General features: G+C 46.9%; 1 protein-coding gene and 1 non-coding gene across 3 annotated transcripts in view; one reads left to right on the top strand and one right to left on the bottom strand.

The window, feature by feature from the left end:
• Positions 1-23,406, top strand: part of NOL9 (nucleolar protein 9) — a 48,360-nt gene that overhangs the window by 11,098 nt on the left and 13,856 nt on the right. Inside the window, exons 6-12 of one of the 2 annotated variants that reach the window (XR_005195417.1) lie at positions 782-879; positions 11,410-11,571; positions 12,422-12,719; positions 13,098-13,209; positions 15,799-15,976; positions 17,766-17,899; positions 18,732-18,927. Coding sequence is in view for 1 of the 2 variants with exons in the window: in XM_017498306.2 (XP_017353795.1) it covers positions 782-879; positions 11,410-11,571; positions 12,422-12,719; positions 13,098-13,209; positions 15,799-15,976; positions 17,766-17,899; positions 18,732-18,881 (1,132 nt within the window). In the remaining variant the exon portion in view is untranslated. Of the gene's footprint in view, positions 1-781; positions 880-11,409; positions 11,572-12,421; positions 12,720-13,097; positions 13,210-15,798; positions 15,977-17,765; positions 17,900-18,731; positions 19,169-23,406 lie in introns of those variants that run through there. The other variant, XM_017498306.2, reaches the window with a different exon arrangement.
• LOC119466919 lies at positions 1,751-1,858 on the bottom strand. The gene has a single exon (XR_005195427.1). It is a non-coding gene; the product is annotated as a U6 spliceosomal RNA (small nuclear RNA).

Genomic DNA, 23,406 nt, shown 5'->3' with positions numbered 1-23,406 from the left:
AATCTGGGAGATTGAGGCTACAGTGAGATCGCACCAATGCACTCCAGCCTGGGCACAGAGTGAGACCCTGTCTCAAAAAAAAAAAAAAAAAAAAAGAAAGAAGAAAAACAGTTTTCTGAAGACTGGGCATTTGAGATGGCCTTAGACATGACAGTCTGGTTTTATTGGTATATTTTTTAAAAATTCAGGCCAGGTGCAGTGGCTCACACCTGTAATCCCAGCACTTTGGGAGGCTGAGGCAGGTGGATCATTTGAGGTCAGGAGTTCAAGACCAGCCTGGCATACATGGTGAAAACCCATCTCTACTAAAAATACAAAAATTAGCCAGGCATGGTGGTGGGCACCTGTGATCCCATCTACTCCGGAGGCTGAGGCAGGAGGATTGAATGAACCGGGGAGGGGGAGGTTGCAGTGAACCAAGATCACGCCATTGCACTTCGGCCTGGGCAACAGAGTGAGACTCCATCTTAAAAAAAGAAATTATCTGAAAGACCAAATCGTCCCCATGTTATGAATGGACAGTGTGACCATGCCTGCACCACATTTTCTCTTGACTTGTTTTTATTTCTTATTTTTTGGCATGCCCATCTTAGGGTCTGCTCTGGGATCTCTTGACTTATTTTTAATCACTGATTGTCATCTTTGGGGCACCACTTCTAAAGGGCTGCGTGGTGTGGATTATCCCTGTGTATCACATGAAATCTTGACTGTCTGGTTATGCTTTCTACAGAGTAAAGCTAGTTAGGATTTTCTTTCTTTTTTCTTTTTTAACAATTTGCAGTCTTCCCTGCGTTGACTATTTGGAATGTGATCTGGGACAGACAGAATTTACCCCTCCTGGTTGCATTTCTTTACTTAATATTACAGAACCAGTTCTGGGTATGTATTATATATTTCTCGAATGTCTTAGTTTTATAAAATTCATATGTAATGATGCTTACGGAAACTAAAAAAAATAGAACAGTATAAAATATTAAAAGTGAACATGTGCCTACCAAACTCATGGTCTTTCCATAACTGCTCCTCTAACCTCCAAAAAACAAACTATGGTCCTTTTCCATCTTAGGAAATGGAACTGCTATTCATTTTGTGTTATGTAAATTAGAAACACATCTTTCCCTAATATCACATCTTATGTACAACTATCTAACCCAAGAAATGAACACGGAATCAATACTGTTCATCAAGCCAGATATGATGGCTCAGACTTGTAATCCCAGCACTTTGGGAGGCCAAGGCAGGCGGATCACCTAAGGTCAGGAGTTTGAGACCAGCCTGGCCAACATGGTGAAACCCTGTCTCTACTAAAAGTACAAAAATTACCTGGGCATGGTGGTACAAGCCTGTAGTCCCAACTACTCAGGAGGCTGAGGCAGGAAAATCGCTTGAACCCGGGAGATGGAGGTTGCAGTGAGCCTAGATCATGCCATTGCACTCCATCCTGGACAACAGAGCAAGACTCGTCTCAAGAGAAACTCCAAAAAACAAAAATTAGCTGGATTTGGTGGCACGTGCTTATAGTCCCAGCTACTCGGGAGGCCAAGGCAGGAGAATTTGAACCCAGGAGGTGGACGTTGCAGTGAGCCAAGATCATGCCACTGTACTCCAACCTGGGCAACAGAATGAGATTCTATCTCAGAAAAAAAGAAAGTACTGTTACCCAGTCTACAGATTTTATTGAAAATTCAGCAGTTATCCTGATGTCGTTTATCTGGTTCAGAACCCACAATTCTTCATCGCTTTTTTTTTTAATGATATAGAACACTTCATGAATTTGCATGTCATCTTTGTGTAGGCCCTTTGCCAGTCTTCTCTGTATCATTCCAGATTTTAGTGTATGTGCTGCTGAAGTAAGTACCACATTGCTTTTTCTTTTTTCTTTTTTTGAGATGGAGTCTTGTTCTATCGCTCAGGCAGACTGGAGTGCAGTGGCATGATCTATGCTCACTGTAACCTCCGCGTCCTGGGTTCAAGCGATTCTCCTGCCTCAGCCTCCTGAGTAGCTGTGACTACAGGTACGCATCACGATGCCCAGCTATTTTTTATATTTTTAGGAGAGATGGGGTTTCACCATGTTGGCCAGGCTGGTCTTGAACTCCTGACTTCAGATCATCCATTCACCTCTGACTCCCAGAGTGCTCGGGTTATAGGCATGAGGCACTGTGCCTGGCCACAACTTTTTTGTTGTGTTTGCAACATGGTGAGACCCTGTCTCTACACAAAATTTAAAAATTAATTGGGTGTGGTTTTTTGTCATCCCAAAATGAACACTGTACTCATTAAAGAATAACTTCCCCTGGGAGGCTGAGGCAGGAGAATCACTTGAAGCCAGGAGGCAGAGGTTGTGGTGAGCTGGGATGGCACCATTGCACGCCAGCCTGGACAACAGGAGCGAAACTTTGTCTCAAAAAAAAAGGGCCAGGCGCGGTGGCTCAAGCCTGTAATCCCAGCACTTTGGGAGGCTGAGGCGGGTGGATCACGAGGTCAAGAGATCGAGACCATCCTGGTCAACATGGTGAAACCCCGTCTACTTAAAAATACTACTAAAAAAAAAAATTAGCCAGGCATGGCGGTGAGAGCCTGTAACCCCAACTGCTTGGGAGGGTGAGGATGAGTGCTTGAACCTGGGAGATGGAGGTTGTAGTGAGCCGAGGTCACGGCACTGCGTGGGTGACAGAGTGAGACTCCATTCCCTCCCCACTCCCAAAAAAAAAGAAAAGGTAGAGTAAAATTCAATATAAGAGATAACAAATGGGACATGTAGGGCACCTACCATGAATGGAGCAAGCCTGCAGGGCTGGCGGTTGCTCTGGGTAAGTCGGTGGGTGAGTGGTAAAAAAAAATACAAAGGCTTGGTTATTGCTGCACCCTACTCCCTTTTTCTTTTTTTGTTTTTTGCTTTTGTGACAGAGTCTCACTGTGTCACCCAGGCTGGAGTACAATCGTACAACCTCCACTCACTGCAGCTGCCTCCCAGGTTCAAGCAATTTTTGTGCTTCAGTCTTCCGAGTAGCTGGGATTACAGATGCACGCCACCCCACCCAGCTGATTTTTGTATTTTTGGTAGAGATGGGGTCTCACCATGTTGCCTGGGCTGGTCTCCAACTCCCAGCCTCAGTGATCTGCCCACCTCGGCCTCCCAAAGTGCTGGGATTACAGGCGTGAGTAATCCCAGGCGACCTTTTGTTTGTTTGTTTATTTGTGTGTGTTTTGGAGACAGGACCTCACTCTGTGGCCCAGGTTGGAGTGTAGAGGCATGAACACAGCTCACTGCAGCTTTGACCTGGGCTCTCATTATTCTCCCGCCTCAGCCTCCTGAGTAGCTGGGACTATGGGTGTGCTAACACACTTGGCTAATTTTTAAATGTTTATAGAGATGTGGTCTCCCTATGTTGCCTACACTTGTCTTGAACTCCTAGACTCAAGTAGTCCTCTTGCCTTGGCTTCCCAGAGCGCTTGGCTTACAGGCATGAGCCATCATACTTGGCCTACCCTAGTCTTATAAACACTATATACTTAGGCTGTACTAAATTTATTTTTAAAATTTTTTGGTTTTTTTGAGACAGAGTCTTGCTGTCACCCAGGCTGGAGTGCAGTGGCGCAATCTCGGCTCACTGCAACCGCCGCCTCCTGGGTTCCAGTGATTCTCCTGCCTCAGCCTCCTGAGTAGCTGGGATTACAGGCGCGCGCCACCATGCCCAGCTAATTTTTTGTAGTTTTAGTAGAGACGGGGTTTCACCATGTTGACCAGGATGGTCTCGATCTCTTGACCTCGTGATCCACCCGCCTCGGCCTCCCAAAGTGCTGGGATTACAGGCGTGAGCCACCGCGCCCAGCGAGACTCTTGTCTCTTAAAAAAAAAATTAAAATTAAAGGTAGTTTTCAGTATAGAAGTCTTTCATCTTCTTGGTTATTGTACCATGTATTTTATTTGTTGTTGCTATTTTAAATGAAATTGTTTTCTTTTTTTTATTTATTTTTTCATCACGATGCTTTGTTTTAATTAATGAGATGTTTTCTTGATTCTTTTTTGGATAATTACATGTAAATGCTACTTTTTGTTTTAGGTTTTTTAGTTTTCTTTTTTTTACAGAACTGTTTCTCAGTGTGAAATGATTTTTAAACGTTGATTTTGCATCCTGCACTGGTACTGAATTCCTTTTTCAGTTGTACAGTTTCTTGAATCTTTTGGATTTTCCATATATAATTGTGTCGTCAGAAAATAGAAATAATCTCACTTTTTCATTTCCAGTTAAGGTCCCATTATTTCTTCGTCTTGCCTAATTGCTCTTGCTTGGACCTTCAGTGCTATGTTGAAAAGAGAGGCTGGCCTCGGTGGCTCACGCCTGTAATCCCAACACGTTGGGTGGCCGAGGTGGGCAGATCACCTGAGGTTGGGAGTTTCCAGGCTGACCAACATGGAGAAACCCTATTTCTACTAAAACAAAAAACAAAACAAAACAAAACAAAAAACAAAATTAGCTGGCGTGGTGGTGCATGGCTGTAATCTCAGCTAGTTGGGAGGCTGAGGCAGTAGAATCGCTTGAACCCTGGAGGTGGAGGTTGTGGTGAGGTGAGATCACGCCATTGCACACCAGCCTGGGCAACAACAAGAGTGAAACTCCGTCTCAAACAAAACTAAAAAAAAAAGAGGAGGGCCAGCACAGTGGCTCACGCCTGTAATTCCAGCAGTTTGAGAGGCCAAGGTGGGCGGATCACTTGAAGTCAGGAGTTTGGGACCAGCCTGGCCAACATGGGGAAGCCCCCTCTCTCCTAAAAATATAAAAATTAGCCAGGCATGATGGCAGGCGCCTGCAATCCCAGCTCCTCTGGAGGCTGAGGCAGGAGAATTGCTTGAACCCGGGAGGCGGTTAGCCAAGATCTCCAAGATCGCGCCATTGCACTCCAGCCTGGGAGACAGGAGCGAAGCTTTGTTTCCAAAAAAAAAAAAGAGGCTGAGGGTGGTGGCTCCCGCCTGTTATCCCAGCACTTTGGGAGGCTAAAGTAGGCAGATACAAAATATAAAAGAATTAGCTGGGCATGGTGTCAGGTGCTTATAACCCCAGCTACTCAGGAGGCAGCAGAATCGCTTGAATCTAGGAGGCAGAGGTTGCAGTGAGCCAAGACTGTGCCACTGCACTCTAGCCTGGGCGGCAAGAACAAGACTGTCTCAAAAAAAAAAAAAAGAGGGCCAGGCGCAGTGGCTCACGCCTGTGATCCCAACACACTGAGAGGCCGAGGTGGGTGGATCACAAGGTCAGGAGTTCGAGACCCGCCTGGCCAACATGGTGAAACCCCATCTCTACTAAAAATGCAAAAATTAGCCGGTGTGGTGGTGGGCGCCTATAATCCCAGCTGCTTGGGAGGCTGAGGCAGGAGAATCACTTGAACCTGGGTGGTAGAGGTTGCAGTGGGCCAAGACCACACCATTCCACTCCAGGCTGGGCGACAGAGCGAGATTCTGACTCAAAAGAGGAGTGAGTTCGTTATTCTTCTTTTTCAAGACTGTTTTTGTTTTCTGGCGCCCCTTGCAATTCCATATGAATATGAGGATCTGCTTTTCCGTTTTTGTAGAAAAGGCTATTTCCATTTTGAAAGGGATTGCATTGAGTCTGTAAATTGCTTTGAGTTGTATTGATATTTGACAAGGTTAAGTCTTCCCATCCTTCCTTAAAATTACACAGTAGTGTTGCTTACTGGCAAGGATACATCCTGAGAAATTCATCCTTGTGTGAACATCCTAGAGTGCGCTACAAAAACCTAGGTGGTCTTAGCCTACGATATACTTAGTCTCTGGCAGAGCCTGTGCTCCCAGGATACAAACCTGTACAGCATGTTACTGTACTAAATACTGTAGGCAACTGTAGCACAGCATAAGTGTTTGTATACATAAACATATGTAACCATAGGAAAGATACATGTCAAGGCAGTGGCTCACACCTGTAATCCCTGCGCTTTAAGAGGCCGAGGCAGGTGGACCAGTTGAGGTCAGGAGTTTGAGACCAACCTGGCCAATGTGGTGAAACTCCGTCTACTTAAAAATACTACTAAAAAAAAAAATTAGCCAGGCATGGCGGTGAGAGCCTGTAACCCCAACTGCTTGGGAGGGTGAGGATGAGTGCTTGAACCTGGGAGATGGAGGTTGTAGTGAGCCGAGGTCACGTCACTGCGTGGGTGACAGAGTGAGACTCCATTCCCTCCCCCCTCCCAAAAAAAAAGAAAAGGTAGAGTAAAATTCAATATAAGAGATAACAAATGGGACATGTAGGGCACCTACCATGAATGGAGCAAGCCTGCAGGGCTGGCGGTTGCTCTGGGTAAGTCGGTGGGTGAGTGGTAAAAAAAAATACAAAGGCTTGGTTATTGCTGCACCCTACTCCCTTTTTCTTTTTTTGTTTTTTGCTTTTGTGACAGAGTCTCACTGTGTCACCCAGGCTGGAGTACAATCGTACAACCTCCACTCACTGCAGCTGCCTCCCAGGTTCAAGCAATTTTTGTGCTTCAGTCTTCCGAGTAGCTGGGATTACAGATGCACGCCACCCCACCCAGCTGATTTTTGTATTTTTGGTAGAGATGGGGTCTCACCATGTTGCCTGGGCTGGTCTCCAACTCCCAGCCTCAGTGATCTGCCCACCTCGGCCTCCCAAAGTGCTGGGATTACAGGCGTGAGTAATCCCAGGCGACCTTTTGTTTGTTTGTTTATTTGTGTGTGTTTTGGAGACAGGACCTCACTCTGTGGCCCAGGTTGGAGTGTAGAGGCATGAACACAGCTCACTGCAGCTTTGACCTGGGCTCTCATTATTCTCCCGCCTCAGCCTCCTGAGTAGCTGGGACTATGGGTGTGCTAACACACTTGGCTAATTTTTAAATGTTTATAGAGATGTGGTCTCCCTATGTTGCCTACACTTGTCTTGAACTCCTAGACTCAAGTAGTCCTCTTGCCTTGGCTTCCCAGAGCGCTTGGCTTACAGGCATGAGCCATCATACTTGGCCTACCCTAGTCTTATAAACACTATATACTTAGGCTGTACTAAATTTATTTTTAAAATTTTTTGGTTTTTTTGAGACAGAGTCTTGCTGTCACCCAGGCTGGAGTGCAGTGGCACAATCTTGGCTCACTGCAACCTCCAACTCACAGGTTCGAGGGATTCTCGTGCCTCACCCTCTCCGTACAAAAAATGAAATAAAAAATAAGCATCTGGGCGTGGTGGCGTGTGCCTGTAGTCCCAGCTAATTTCTTGTATTTTTTTTTTTTGGTAGAGACTGGGTCTCACCATGTTGGCCACACTGGTCTCGAACTCCTGACCTCAGATGATCCACCCTCCTTGGCCTCCCGAAGTGCTGGGATTACAGGTGTGAGCCACTGTGGGAGGCCTATTTTAAAATTTGTTTCTTCGATGGTTAACCTCCTGCCTCAGCCTTCCCAGTAGCCAGAACTACAGGCACTCACCACCACACCCAGCTGCTTATTTTTAATTTTTTTGTAGGGAGAGGGTTGCCCAGGCTGGTCTCAAATACCTGACCTCATGTGATCCTTTCATCTCAGCCTCCCAGAGTGCTGGGATTATGGGCGTGAGGCACTCCACCAGGCATTTTTTAACTTTTTTTTTTTTTTTTTTTTTTTTTGAGACAAGAGTTTCGCTCTTGTTACCCAGGCTGGAGTGCAATGGCGCGATCTCGGCTCACCGCAACCTCCGCCTCCTGGGTTCTGGCAATTCTCCTGCCTCAGCCTCCTGAGTAGCTGGGATTACAGGCACGTGCCACCATGCCCAGCTAATTTTTGTATTTTTAGTAGAGACGGGGTTTCACCATGTTGACCAGGATGGTCTCGATCTCTTGACCTCGTGATCCACCTGCCTCGGCCTCCCAAAGTGCTGGGATTATAGGCGTGAGCCACCGCGCCCGGCCTTTTTAACTTTTTTACTGTTCTGTAGTAACACTTAAGCACAAATCATGAATGCAATGTATATCTCTTCTGTAAGCTTTTTCCCATTTTAAAATTAATGTATTTTATCTTTTATTTCTTACATTTTTTGGAGTGGGGCCTTACTGTGTCACCAGGCTGGAGTGAAGTGGTGCCATCTCGGCTTGCAATCTCCAACTCCCAAGCTTGAGCAGTCTGCCCACTCTGCCTCCCGAGTAGCTGGGACAACAGGCATGTACCACTATGCCCGGCTAATTTTTGTATTTTTTAGTAGAGACGGGGTTTCCCCATGTTGCCCAGGCTGGTCTCAAACTCCCAAGCTCAAGCAATCCACCATCTTCAACCCCCCAAAATGCTGGGATTACAGGCATAAGCCACTGTGCCTGATATATTGGTTATTTTTAAAAACTTTTTGGTTTAAAAACTAAGACACATCCAGATGAGGATTCTTAAAATAAAATAAAATAAAATAAAACTAAGACATAAACACACACTTTAGCCTACACAGGGTGAAGATGCTCAGTTTCAGTACCTGCCCCCACCACGTCCTGTCCCATTAGAATATCTCCAGGTGCAGCAGCATGCACGGAGCTGTCATCTGTGATCATGATGCCTTCTGGATAATGCCTGAAGTACCTGCTGGAGGCTACTTTACAATTCAGTATTTTTTATATGTAGAAGGAGTGCACTCAAATAATGTTTAAAAATATAGCATAGTAAATACATAAACTGGTAACAGTCATTTATTAGCAGTCAAGTATGATGTATGGTATATAATTATATGTGTTATACTTGAGGTTACTAGGTGGTAGGAATTTTTCAGCTCCATTAAAATCTCGTGAATATACACCTACTATATAGCCACGATAATTAAAAATAATTTTTTTTTAATCTCAGGGGACTACCATTGTATATGCAGTCTGTTGAGTAAAATGTAGTGGGCCAGGCATGTTGGCTCATGCCTGTGATCCCAGCACTTTTAGAGGCTGAAAAGGGCAGATCACTTGAGGTCAGGAGTTCAAGACCAGCCTGGCCTACATGGTGAAACGCCGTCTCCTAAAAATATAAAAATTAGCCAGCATGGTGGTGTGCTCCTGTAATCCCAGCTACTTGGGAGGTTGAGACGTGACAATTGCTTGAACCTTGCATGTGGAGGTTGCAGTGAGCTATCATGCCACTGCACTCCAGCCTAGGTAACAGAGAGACTCTGTCTGAAGAAAAAAATATCATTATGTAGCACATGAGTATATATATTACACTTATACATACTTTTTTTTTTTTTTAGATAGAGTCTCACTCTGTTGCCCAGGCTAGAGTACAGTGGCACGATCTTGGCTCACTGTGACCTCTGCCTCCTGGGCTCAAGCAGTTCTTCTGCCTCAACCTCCCGAGTAGCTGGGATTACAGGTACACACTACCATGCTGGCTAATTTTTATATTTTTAGCAGAGATGGTGTTTCACCATGTTGGCCAGGCTGGTCTTGAACTCCTAACATTAAGTTATTCTCCTGCCTTGGCCTCCTGAAGTGCTAGAATTATAGGTGTAAGCCACCATCACCCAGCCGATCCTGTCGAAAGAAGAAAAATAGAGAGAGACAGAGAGAGATAAAGAAAGAAAGCTGGCTCTCATTCTGAATACATTAATTTATCTGTACAATATACCTGTGTATAAATAGCCTCTCTGCCCTGCCGGCCACCTCCTAGGACCCGTCTGCCTACTCAGCTCCTCTTACGTCCTAGGTCCCGCCTGTGCCCTTGACCTGGGCCCTCCAGCTCTGCTGACCCTAGCCATTCCATGGCTCCATCCTTTTTTGAGCACTGTCTTAACTTTCAGGGAAAACAGGAAGTTCTGGAGTCATCTTTCACTTTCTCTTCCATAGCCTTGGAATAAGCTATTTTTCCAGAGGGCCCTGGCTCCTTTTCATGCAGAGAGATTGAAACCAGAGTTTCAGTACTGTGTGTGCTTGTTGCCTCTGGTGTGTCATTATTTCTAGATCCCCTCAGTGCACAGAGCTAGCATATATTACACATTTAAACCCACACATACTATATGTATATGTGTGTGTATGCATATAGATCTGTACTTCTGTGGGTACTTTTTCTATCTGTTTCTTTAAATCATCAAGCTGGGCACAGTGGCTCATGCATGTTATCCCAGCACTGTGTGAGGCCAAGGCAGGTGGATCACTTGAGGTCAGGAGTTTAGAGACCAGCCTGGCCAACACAGCAAAACCACATCCCTACTAAAAAATCCAAAAATTAGCCAGGCGTGGTGGTGGGCACCTGTAATCCAAGCTACTTGGGAGGCTGAGGCATGAGAATCACTTGTACCCAGGAGGGGGAGGTTGCAGTGAGCTGAGATTGTGCTACTCCCTCCAGCCTGGGCGACAAACTGAGACTCCATCTCAAAAAAAGAAAAAAAGATAAAAGATAAAAAAGAAAAACTAAATAAATAAAGTCATGAGTTTACGACTCATTCCGATTCCAGCTTAACACCCCAGGGGTCATTCTGGTTAGCCTTCCTTGCTTTCACATTTGTAAGTTCTTTCTCTGGTGGTAAGAAACCTGGCTGTGATTATTTATACTACATTTGCATATTTGCTCAGTCTTCTCTGGACTATACAGGCCACTTCCTCTGCTGCTGGCTGCCCCACATCCCTGCCCTTACTGGCCCCAACCTTGAAGGGAGCCTCGCTGGCTGAATTCCAGCTCCCATCGTAGTGGCCACTCTGACAGTTGAATCTCTGTCACAGATGGCCTCGCTGCAGTCACACTGACCCAGGCCATCTCCCTGCTGACCCTGTCACACACAGTCCTGGTCACTGGCTTGCTGAGTGTGTTGGCCTGCCCTCATTAGCTGCTCAGCTCCCTGTACCTGACCAGAGGAGATGTGTCATGATTAAGAGTGGACGCAGGAGCCAGGCCTCTGGGTTCAAGCCAGCTTGCTATTTACTGGCTCACTGACCTTGTTCCGGTGAATCTCTTTCCCAGTTTCCTCATCTGTAAAAATGAAGATACTACTATCTGCCTCAGGGTCATTAGGAGAATTAGGGGCTCTACATGAAAGGCCTAGGGCAGAGTCAGTGCTGTGTTCCTGTAAGAGACATGTGGTTATTCATTGTCCTTTCACAGGGATAGAAGCCCTGCAAGAGTGGGGATGTTTGTCTGTTTTGTTTACAGATATGTCCCAAATCACTGGAACAAGCCCAGCAGTTGGCGGATTTGTGTGTTCGCTGAATGAATGGCCATTGTAGGACGTAATTGGCATTGGCCATTTATGTGAAAGTGAGCATTTCTTTGTGTTAAGTTGAAAGCTTAGATTTCCAAAAATGGAATTGGAGTGTCCCTGTAGGTAGGATGGTCTCATATTTCCTACCGTTCTTTGTTAGTGATGATGGCCGAAATAAAACGCTCCCCCCGTTTAACTAGCCAGGATTGATTACTCGTCCTACCGTGCTCATCTCATGACACCTTTGTCTTCTTAGGACCACCTTTCACTCACCTGCGGACACCACAGAAGATGGTGTATTATGGGAAACCTTCTTGTAAAAACAACTATGAGAATTATATTGACGTAATAAAATATGTGTTCAGCGCTTACAAGAGAGAGTCCCCTCTCATCATCAACACTATGGGATGGGTTTCAGGTAAGCCACATCCGAACATCTGCAAGGGAGGGACAGGCAGTGTGAGTAGCTGTTGACTTTCAGACATCCACATTGAAGCCCAGTTTTTTGGTTCTTTTTTTTTTTTTTTTTTTGAAATTGAGTCAGGATCTCACTCTGTCACCCAGGCTGGAGTGCAGTGGGTGATCTCGGCTCACTGTGTGCTCCGCCTCCCGGGATCCAGTAATCCTCCCACCTCAGCCTCCCAAGTAGCTGAACCACAGGCGTGTGCCACTATGCCCAGCTAATTTTTGTAGTTTTAGTAGAAATGGGGCTTTGCCATGTTGGCCAGGCTGGTCTCAAACTTCTGGCCTCCAGTGATCCGCCCACCATGGCCTGCCAAAGTGCAGGAATTACAAACATGAGCCGCTGTGCCTAGCCAAAGCCCAGTTTTAAAACCATCTTATTGGCCGGGCGCGGTGGCTCAAGCCTGTAATCCCAGCACTTTGGGAGGCCGAGGCGGGTGGATCACGAGGTCAAGAGATCGAGACCATCCTGGTCAACATGGTGAAACCCTGTCGTCTCTACTAAAAATACAAAACATTAGCTGGGCATGGTGGCGTGTGCCTGTAATCCCAGCTACTCAGGAGGCTGAGGCAGGAGAATTGCCTGAACCCAGGAGGCGGAGGTTGCGGTGAGCCGAGATCGCGCCATTGCACTCCAGCCTGGGTAACGAGAGCGAAACTCCGTCCCAAAAAAAAAATAAAAAATAAAATAAATAAAACCATCTTATTGACGGTTTCTTTGTCTTAGAACAAATGCACCCATTTGTAATACGAATGTGTCACTGTTCTTGAGTGCGTCAGCTGTGCTAATGTCTCCTTCCTCACAGACCAGGGGCTCCTGCTTCTCATTGATCTGATCCGATTGCTGTCTCCCAGCCACGTGGTTCAGTTCAGCTCTGACCACAGTAAATGTATGCCAGACCTTACCCCACAGTATGTAGATGACATGGACGGCTTGTATACAAAAAGCAAGACCAAGATGAGAAATCGAGGTTTCAGACTTGCGGAATTTGCAGACGCTTTGGAATTTGCTGATGAAGAAAAAGAGATTCCAGTTGAGTTCACTGGACATAAGCTCATATCCGTTTATACGGATTTTGCATTCAGAATAACCCCAAGAAATAGGTAACTAAACCTCATTTGGCTGAAGAACTATGTTTTCTTCCGTTGAAAAAGGCCTGCCATTCTTAATTCCTTTTAAGGCTTGAGTCCTCTAAAATCTTCAGGTCTCTGTCACAGCTGTGCATTTGCAAAGAAGAACCAGTTGTTTTCTGAACTGTTATTCCCAGTGGAAATATCCAGAAGTGGCCCCTACCTCTGGCTGCCAGCAGCTTTGACTTAAAGGAGAGTCTTTACCTTCCTGTTTTTCCAGTCAGAGTCTGTCAAGGGGGCGCAGCTTCAGAAAGCCCAGTACTCTGAAAATGCAGCCTGTGTGATGACAGCTGTGGGGGGTGGCCGTGGGGTGTTAAATCCCTACTTACCTTGTTCTGAATTGCCTTTCAGAGAATTACATAACAAAATTCTTCGAGAGCTGTCTGTCTTGAGTTACCTTAGCCAGCTGCAGCCCCCGATGCCAAAACCTCTTACTCCTTTACATAGCCTGACACCCTATCAGGTAATCTGAATGTACAGAAGAAATTGTCTTCATTTTGTTAACACACACCGTCTGCGGTTTTCTGTGTGCTGGTCACTCTTCTGACCACGCCATAACTCGTCGCTCATGTAATCCTCAGAACGACCCAGTGATCTAGGTTCTGTCATTACTCCCATTATACAGATGGGGAAACTGAGATGCAGAGAGGCTGAGGGACTCAGCACAAGGGGCCGGGCTGGCATGCAGGCCCAGGCAGTCCAGCTTCAGTGACTGCTGTTAGCCATGGTGCTGTAGTGAGGATGAGTGTTGCTTCGTGCTGGGTTTGAATGTCCCACCTGGTCCCAGTGGCTGCTCTAGCACTTCCCCTTTTCAGCTGTAGAACAGGGGTGGTACTGGACCTCAGAGAGTGATTGTATGGATTCAGGGAGTGTAGGGAGTGTTCACAATGGAACCTGGCACCCAGAGAGCACTCTTTTTTTTTTTTTTTTTTTTTTTTTGAGGTGGAGTTTTCCTCTTGTTGCCCAGGCTGGAGTGCAGTGGGGCAATCTCAGCTTCCCGTAACCTCCGCCTCCTAGGTTCAAGCGATTCTCCTGCCTCAGCCTCCCGAGTAGCTGGGATTACAGGCATGCACCACCAACACGCCCAGCTAATTTTTGTATTTTTAGTAGAGACGGGGCTTCTTCATGTTGGTCAGGCTGCTCAGGTGATCCACCCGCCTTGAGCCACCACGCTCGGGCAGAGAGCACTCACTCTGAAAGTATTTCACATTACTATTGTCAAAAGTATTTGCAACTTGGAATCCAGGGTGCTAAGAATTATTTTGGGAGGAAAGCACGATAGCGTTAGGATTGAGGATGAAGGAGAAACAAAACTAGTGGCAGGTAGCACTTCTGAAATGCTCCCTCTGTGCAGTACTCTGTTCTAAGCCTGTGTTAACGCCACTCCTCACCGTGGTCCTGCTACTATCCCCATTTTACAGATGGTAAAACCAAGGCCAGGGGCTGGGAGTCAGCTTGCCCGAAGTGGTGTAGTCAAAGTTGAGGATGAGACTGAAGCCTGCACTCCCGGTAGGAGTGCAATGGCACAGTCTTGGCTCACTGCAACCTCCGCTTCCTGGGTTCAAGTGATTGTCAATTCTAGTGCCTCAGCCTCTCAGGTAGCTGGGACTAAAGGCATGGGCCACCACACGTGGCTAATTTTTTGTATTTTTATTTATTTATTTATTATTATTATTATTATTATTTTTTATGTAGAGTCTTGGTCTATCACTCAAGCTGGAGTGCAGTGGTAGGATCTCAGCTCACTGCAACCTCTGCCTCCCGGGTTCAAGCAATTCTTCTGCCTCAGCCTCCCAAGTAGCTGGGACTACAGGTGTGCATCACCATGTCCAGCTAATTTTTTTTTTTTTTTTGAAACATAGTCTTGCTCTTGTCACTCAGGTTGGAGTGCAGTGTCACAATCTTGGCCCACTGCAACCTCTGCCTCCTGCGTTCAAGCCTCAGCCTCCTGAGTAGCTGGGACTACAAGCATGTGCTACCACGCCTAGCTGATTTTGGTATTTTTTGTAGAGACCAGGTTTTGCCACTTTGCCCAGGCTGATCTTGAACTCATTGTTTTGTTTTGTTTTGTTTTTTGAGACCAAATCTCACTCTGTTGCCCAGGCTGGGGTGAGTGGCACGATCTCGGCTAACTACCTCCCAAGTAGCTGGGATTACTTTGGGAGGCCAAGGTGAGTAGATCACTTGAGGTCAAGAGTTCAAGACCAGCCTGGCCAACATGCAAAACCTGATCTCTACTAAAAATACAAAAATTAGACCGGGTGCGGTGGCTTATGCCTGTATTCCCAGCAGTTTGGGGGGGCTGACGTAGGCAGATCATAAGGCCAGCAGTTCAAGACCAGCCTGGCCAACATGGCAAAACCCCATTTCTACTAAAAATATAAAAATTAGTCTCCCAAGTAGCTGGGATTACAGGCACACATCACCATCCCTAATTTTTTGTGTTTTTAGTAGAGATGTGATTTCACCATTTTGGCTGGGCTGGTCTCGAACTCCTGACCTCGTGATCCACCCACCTCAGTCTCCCAAATTGCTGGGATTACAGGCGTGAGCCACCGCACCTCACCCAGTGTTTTTACTTTTTTTTTTTTTTTTTTTTTTTTTGGAGACAGTGTCTCTGCTCTGTTGCCCAGGCTGGAGTGCAGTGGCAGTGGCATGATCTCGGCTCACTGCAACCTCCATCTCCCAGGTTCAAGCAATCCTCCTGCCTCAGCCCTCCCACCACACATACACACCTCAGTAGCTTGGGATTATAGGCACGTGCCACCATGCCTGGCTAATTTTTGCTTTTTTAGTAGAGGCAGGGTTTTGCCACATTGGCCAGGCTGGTCTCGAACTCCTGACCTCAAGTGATACACCCACCTCAGCCTCCCAAAGTGCTGGGATTATAGGTGGGAGCCACCGCCCCTGGCCATTTTTATTCTTTAGAGATAATTTTGGGTAGGCACTTTGGCAGACCTAGCTTTAGATAGCTGGCTAATCTAATTGTAGAAATTAAAAGTAGTCTTTCAAAGTAGCAATGAATAGAGTGAGATGCAAATTCATTTTCTAGGTCCCTTTTAATGCAGTTGCACTCCGGATTACCCACTCTGATGTCGCCCCTACCCATATACTATATGCTGTGAATGCCAGCTGGGTTGGTCTTTGCAAGATCCAGGATGACGTCAGAGGATACACGAATGGGCCCATCCTGCTTGCCCAGACTCCAATCTGTGACTGCTTGGGGTTTGGTGAGTCTGAGAGTAAAACATATCTGTCCATAAACCTACTGAAAAGGATCCACTGCTTCAACTGTAAATGACTGGTCTTGACCTTGTAGCTGTGTCTAAGCTGTAGAGGTCAGAGAATCCCCGCTTGTCTATACAGCATGCCTTAGGGGTTGGGGCCAGGAAGGAAGCAGCTGTTTCTCTGCTTGTCTGCCAGCTCCTATAAATGTAGCCTTCCTAAGGGCCTTCGCTTGGCTTGGCCCTCTTCTTGCTCGACACTTCTCCCCTAAGCTGCCTCAGTCACTGCTGGGCCCTGAATCCATCTTTAGGCGTTCCCTTTCCGCAGCGTCCTCTAACACAGCTGCGCATCTGGGTTCTAAACCACCTTGCCAGCAGGTATCTCCAGGGTGTCTCAGTGGCATGCAGACCTGGGGCCCTGAGGGCCCTCCTGCCCGTACCCTCTCCTCCTTGCCCCAGGCTCATGCTTGGTCCATTGGAAGATTCACTCTGACATCCAGGTCAGACCCTGGCCCTTCCTTGGCATCCCCTGGTCTTCATTTGCCACTTTCAGCCCATTAGCCAATCTGGTGGCTTCTGTCTTCAAAATATGTCAGCTTCCTCCACCTCTTCTCACCTTGCTAGTCAGCTGCCAGCATCTGCTGAAAAGTTTCTAACTGAACTTTCCACTTCCACTCTTAAAAACTTTGTCCCCATAGCCAGGAATGACTTGAGCCTAGGTGCAGCTGTGCCACAGCCTGGCACTTCCCATCGCTCAGATCCCGGGTCTGGACCAGGGCTTGAAGTGCCCAGCGGGATTGGGTCCCCACCTCCTTGACCAGCCCTGGCTTCCTGAGGTCAATAAATGTGTAGTTTTGGAAGGGTGTGGAGCTAAGCAATCCCAAATTAGCAAAGTCCTGAAATGCACATTTCAGATTTGGACAGCACTGTATTTCTCAAAAGCATTTCCGCAGAAATTGTGTCATTTAGTACACACCATAAAGGAGGAACAATGATGGGGAAAGGTCAGGCTATTTTCTGTATGTTCCTTAGTGGTGGATTTTTCTCCCTGGCCTGTACTCACCTTAATTAAAACAATCTAAGACTTTTTTTTTTTTTTTGAGGCAAAGTCTTTCTCTGTCTATTTGGGCTCACTGCAACCTCCGCCTCTTGGGTTCAAGTGATTCTTGTGTCCCAGACTCAAGGAGCTGAGCTTACAGGTGCATGCCACCACACCCGGCTGATTTTTTATATTTTTAGTAGAGACAGGGTTTCACCATGCTGGCCAGGCTGGTCTCCAACTCCTGACCTCAGGTGATCCACCTGCCTCGGCCTCCCAAAGTGCTGGGATTGCAGGTGTAGCCCCCGCGCCTGATCCAATTTAGGACTTTTGCATGTTGACCATTTTGGTTCCTCATAGCTGAACAAAGGGAACGTACAAACAGTCTGAATTTTCAAGGACTCCGTCTCTTGGCTCTTTGTATTTTTTATTTTTTTCAGCCTCCTGAGTAGCTGGGATTACAGATGCACACCACCGGGCCCAGCTAATTTTTTCTATTTTTAGTAGAGATGGGGTTTCACTGTGTTGCCCGGGCTGGTCTCAAACTCCTGAGCTCAGGCAATCCACCCGCCTCTGCCTCCCGAAGTGCTGGGATCACAGGCATGAGCCATTGCACCCGGCCAGCTCTTTGTATTTTCAAAACAAAACAGGACAGAAATCAAGACTTATGTTCAAAGCCATTCTGCAGTTTCTAGTGGTGGGGATGTTTGATGTCTTCCGAAAGGCTGATTTTTGTGTTGTGCCCCTGTCTTGAAGGCATCTGTAGAGGCATTGACATGGAGAAGCGGCTGTACCACATCCTCACCCCTGTGCCCCCAGAAGAGCTAAAGACTGTGAATTGTCTGCTCGTTGGAGCCATTGCCCTTCCACATTGTGTCCTTAAGTGCCAGGTGAGCCTTACCCTGGGCAGGGCCCTGGAAGGAGCCTACTCAGGCCCACAGGAAGTGAGGAGCTGAAGTGGGGTCAAGGGTCATGGGAATGGGTGATCTGGGAAACCTTTGCTTTGTTGTAGATCCTGAATGAGGCAAGGCAGTGTCAGGGCAGCCTCCGAGGCCTGAGACGATGAATCACTGTCACTCATGGTCCAAACTCCCGTGGTGGAGACTTTACCACAGGAGTAGGTTGCGTTGGAGCGAGCAGAGGCCCTCCCAGGGTTGCCCTCCTAAGGACAGTCTTCAGACGCATCACAGGACCCGGCCAAGGCGTCTGTGTGCCCCAGAGCCAGCCCCAGGGACTTCGAGTGGGCTCTGGGGACAGGATGTTCCTACCATTCTCATCCTCTGGTGTCCCTCATTTGAGAGGGGTGCACACTCCACCCCCACTCAGCCTTATGCCGTTTGCTGTGTTTGAGGAATGCGACAGAAGGGAGGCACTGGCACATCTGTTACCAGGCCAGCTGCTTAAAGGGGGCTCTGAAGGAAGGGATCAAATGCCTTAAAAGTGAGAAGTCCTGGCCGGGGGTGGTGGCTCATGCCTTTAATCCTAGCACTTTGGGAGGCCGAGGTGGGTGGATCACCTGAGGTCAGGAGTTCAAGACCAGCCTGGCCATCATGGTGAAACCCCATATTTAAAAAAAAAAAAAAATTTTTTTTTTAAAAGTGAGAAGTCCTTACTCAGACTGTGTCAGTGACACTATCTTCTGGGTGTGAGAGAGAGCGCTGTAAACCCCTCTAGGCTGGACCTGGGGTGTTCCTATGCCTTCTCTTTGTGTTTCCATTTCAGCGTGGGGTCGAAGGGATAGTACCTTATGTCACAACGGATTACAATTTTAAACTTCCTGGAGCATCAGAGAAAATTGGAGCAAGAGAACCTGAGGAGGCACATAAAGAGAAACCGTACCGAAGACCCAAGTTCTACCGAAAAATGAAGTGATGCTCGTGTTTCTACACAGGGAAGAAACTTTCCTACCAGAAAGCCTGACCACAAGAGGCATGATGGAGTTTCATGGCCATGAACGGCGTCCTTGTTAGCAACAGTGTTTTCTGTATAATTCGTGAATGTCGTATAGTAGTCTTAAGTTTCTCTTTTAAAGCTGCATGAGCTAGAATTTGCTCTAGTCTTCTGTGAGCTACTCATACTTGTTGCCTGGTGTGCTTTCCAGAGGGAGTAAAATGGCAGGAAACAGTTTATGTGCCATTAAAACAGAGATTCCTCAGAAAGTTCTTCAAGGACCTGGTTATTAGAATCAGGATAAAAATAAGGAAACTGGGGCCATAACAATGTACCGAGAAGGAAGGAAGGTCGACCTGCAGGGTCTCAAGCATCATGGACACAAGGGCTTGCCGCGCGCAGGCCTGGGGGCCAGTGGTCTGCCTCCTTGGAGCCAGTGTGGATGGTCACAGCCCTGGGGTGGTCATTTCATCCCAGTCCGTTCGGTGCAGTTGTACTTGGCCTATTACATCCAATCAAGGTTTAATAGATAGGGCCAGGCATGGTGGCTCACTCACACGCCTGTAATCCTACCACTTTGGGAGGCTGAGGCCAGAGGATGACTTGAGCCTCAGTTCCACGTAGGAGTACACCAGCTACTCCAGCTTAAGCAACAGAGTAAGACCTTATCTCTCAAAAAAGAAAAGAAAAATTTAAACGTGTTTAAGATAAGTTTGGACTCAAGAGCCCTTCCTTTTTTTTAATCCTGTGGTTTTATGCTGAGGAAATTGCTTTGAAATCTGGAAAACCTTTTCTGGAGACTCTTAAAAAGATTTGTCCAAATTGACTTCTGATCTGAGGCTGAAGACAGCCACAGGGCAGAGCTGGAGACTGGGCTGTTTGGAAGAAGGACTGGCAGACCAGCCCTGGGGAAAGCCGCTGTGGCAGGCTGGACCTGAATCTGCACCTGTGAACTCTGCCGTTGAGAGCTTTCTTCTGGGGGTGCTGGAGGCTGGTGACCAGATGGGCATTCTTCATGTTCTTCATGGAGCTTCCAGCCCTCTGTCCTCTAGGTTGGAAGTGGTTTGCGTAAACATGTGATGGGACCAGGTCGCAACATTGTTGTGTTGCAGGCAGCAGGATGCTTACTGGGGCTGAGGTTCAGACTTGTATTGTGACCGCCACTTTGTCAGAGTTGCATCTTTCCAGCACCATCACCTTGTAAGAGTGTTACTAGGATGTGTGGGTTTTAACACTTCTATTCAATTAAACTTGGTTATTATTGTCTTTAGTATTTTATGGCGGCCCCTCAGCATCTCTTAGACCCAACAGCAAAAGGCTTAAAATAAGCACAGGAAGCCTTGCTACTGTGAGACTAGGGTTCTGGCTTCTTAGTTGCTTCTTATTTGCGTTGAAATCTAGCTCGTTCACATCATGTTTTACTCTGTCGGCCTTGTAAGGAATTTTAAGACAATCCTCCACCATCAGCTTTTCGCCTTTGTCCAATTCCCTGTATCTTCGCAGAGATACTCATGCAGGTCATTCCCAGCAAGGCTCTGGAAGAATGAAACTGGTGCCCCATAATTTCATTTGCATTAAATGTGGATTTGCCTTTAGCCTTCAAATGCTGGCCTGTATGAAGGTCAAGTCTTTTTCTTCAGTCCCTGTCAGTAAAGAAAAAAAACGTTGCCCCTAGAGGGAGCTGTCAGCTGTTGGTCAGGTGGCCGTACTGGGGCTGGAGTTGGCCCAGGAAGCTGTAGGGGCTTAGAGAAGGAGGTTCGTAGATCCCGGGAGACTGGGCGGCGGTCAGCTCTAGCTTGTGCCAGTCAGACCTGGAGCAGCCTCATTCCCTGGGGATGACTGTTCATTCCATTATTAATGGCAGTGGCTTCTCTTCTCTCTTCTCCTCTTCTCTTCTCTTCTTTCTTTTTTGAGACAGAGTTTGGCTCTTGTTGCCCAGGCTGGAGTACAGTGGTGTGATCTCGGCTCACTGCAACCTCTACCTCCTGGGTTCAAGTGACTCTCCTGCCTCAGCCTCCTGAGTAGCTGAGATTACAGGCATGTGCCACCACACCCAGCTAATTTTGTATTTTTAGTAGACGGGGTTTCACTGTGCTGGCCAGGCTGACTTTGAACTCCTGACCTCAGGTGATCTACCCACTTCGGCCTCCCAAAGTGTTGGGATTACAGGAGTGAGCCACTGCGCCCAGTTAGTGTTAGTGGCTTTAAGGGCATTCAGAGGAAGGACAAGATTGGACTTTGTTATTCCACGGTCCATTATGGGTCGGATTGGTTAGTAAGGAGTTCTGCATTGGAGCTGTTTTTTACAAAAACGTAGTGTTTTCTTTTTTGTTTTTTGAGATGGAATCTTGCTTTGTCACCAAGGCTGGAGTGCAGTGGTGAGATCTCAGATCACTGCGACCTCTGCCTCCTGGTTCAAGCGATTCTCCTGCCCCAGCCTCCCAAGTAACTGGGATTTCAGGTGCATGCCACTACACCTGGTTAATTTTTGTATTTTTTGCAGAGATGGGTTTTCACCTTATTGGTCAGGCTGGTCTCGAACTCCTGACCTCAGGTGATCTACCCACTTCAGCCTCCCAAAGTGCTGAGATTACAGGCGTGAGCCACTGCACCTGGCCTTCTTAGTAATTTTTGTATGTTATTTCCAAAGTATCCCAAGTAGCTGGGATTACAGGCATCTGCCACCACACCTGGCTAATTTTTTTGTATTTATAGTAGGGACGGGGTTTCACTATGTTGGCCAGGCTGATCTCGAACTCCTGACCTCATGATTTGCCCACCTTGGCCTCCCAAAGTGATGGGATTACAGGTGTGAGCTACCATGCCTGGCCAATACATGCTTATTTTAAGAAAATGTCGAAATAGGCAACTTAAAAAGTGAAAGGTGGCCTCCGTCTCCCAGGTTCAAGCGATTCTCCTGCCTCAGCCTCCCAAGTAGTTGGGATTACAGGCATGTACCACCATGCCTGGCTAATTTTGTATTTTTAGTAGAGATGGGGTTTCTCCATGTTGGTCAGGCTGGTCTCAAACTCCCAACCTCAGGCGATCTACCTGCCTTGGCCTCCCAAAGTGCTGGGATTACAGGCATGAGCCAGTGCGCCTGGCCTACTTTTAAAATTTTATAAGCAGCTTACATATGTAGAAAATGATCTTCCAATCCTCCACCACATCATGTGTAATCACTGACACGATGAATTGTGTCTGCTGGGGATATTCTGTGTGTTTGTGTGTGTGTATGCATGTGTATTTTACAAAACATGTATAGTTTCTGTCCGGCTCTTTTCAGTTAACTGATGAACTTCTGTATCATTAAATATTTTTGAGAACATGAATTTAATTGTTGTGTAATTTTTATGTAGATAGTTCATTTTATTCCAGGAAATCGCTTAAGTGCCTAGAAGAAATCATAGCAAAAAAACACTGGAAGGGAAAAAAATGTTGGAAGGAGATTACTGAAGTCTGGAGACTCCAGCAAATGCTTGTGATGTGTATGTGTGTTTTGCTTTTCTTTTTGAGACGGAGTCTCCCCTCTGTTGCCCAGGCTGGAGTGCAGTGGCACAATCTCTGCTCACTGCAGCCTCCACCTCCTGGGTTCAGGTGATTCTCTTGCCTCAGCCTCCCAAGTAGCCGAGATTACAGGCGCCCACCACAATGCCTGGCTAATTTTTGTGGTTTTTTGTAGAGCCGGGATTTCACCATGTTGGCCAGGCTGGTCTGGAACTCCTGACCTCAGGTGATCCACCCGCTTTGGCCTCCCAAAGTGCTGGGATTACAGGCGTTAGCCACTGCACCTCGCCTGTTTTGTTGTTGTTTTTAACCATTTAAGTATTGAGTGCAGTGGGAGTTTATTTTTTAAAAATGTTTACCCTTATTGAATTGTTGCATCACTTTTACCTAATTTGGGGCAGGGGGGTGTTTCTTTTCTTTTCTTTTTTCTTTTTTGAGATGAAGTCACTCTGTCCCCTGGGCTGGAATGCAATGGCTCAATCTCGGCTCACTGCAACCTCCTCCTGGGTTCAAGTGATTCTCCTGCCTCAGCCTCCTGAGTAGCTGAGATTACAGGCATCTGCCACCACACCTGGCTAATTTTTTGTATTTTTAGTCAGGAAGGGGTTTCACTATGTTGGCCAGGCTGATCTCGAACTCCTGACCTTGTGATTCACCCGCCTCTGCCTCCCAAAGTGTTGGGATTATAGGTGTGAGCCACTGCATCTGACCTATTTTTAGTTTTTGTCACTGACTTGAAGATCAAGGAGTTTAATTTTTCTGTCTTGGTCCATATGTAAGTAAAAAGGGGATGTTTCGTTCTTTCTCGACTGTCTTTGGGAGTGCATTAGAAGGAAAAAGGGCTTTGCTCCCGGAAGAGTTCAAGTTTTTTTTAAAAATGACTCATGCCGGCTGGGCGCGGTGGCTCAAGCCTGTAATCCCAGCACTTTGGGAGGCCGAGGCAGGTGGATCACGAGGTCAAGAGATCGAGACCATCCTGGTCAACATGGTGAAACCCCGT

Source organism: Cebus imitator, unplaced genomic scaffold, assembly GCF_001604975.1.
Source record: "Cebus imitator isolate Cc_AM_T3 unplaced genomic scaffold, Cebus_imitator-1.0 Scaffold240, whole genome shotgun sequence".
Classification (NCBI taxonomy): Eukaryota; Metazoa; Chordata; class Mammalia; order Primates; family Cebidae; genus Cebus; species Cebus imitator.
The sequence above is the reverse complement of the archived record's forward strand: the minus strand, read 5'-3'. Positions and strand labels throughout refer to the sequence as shown.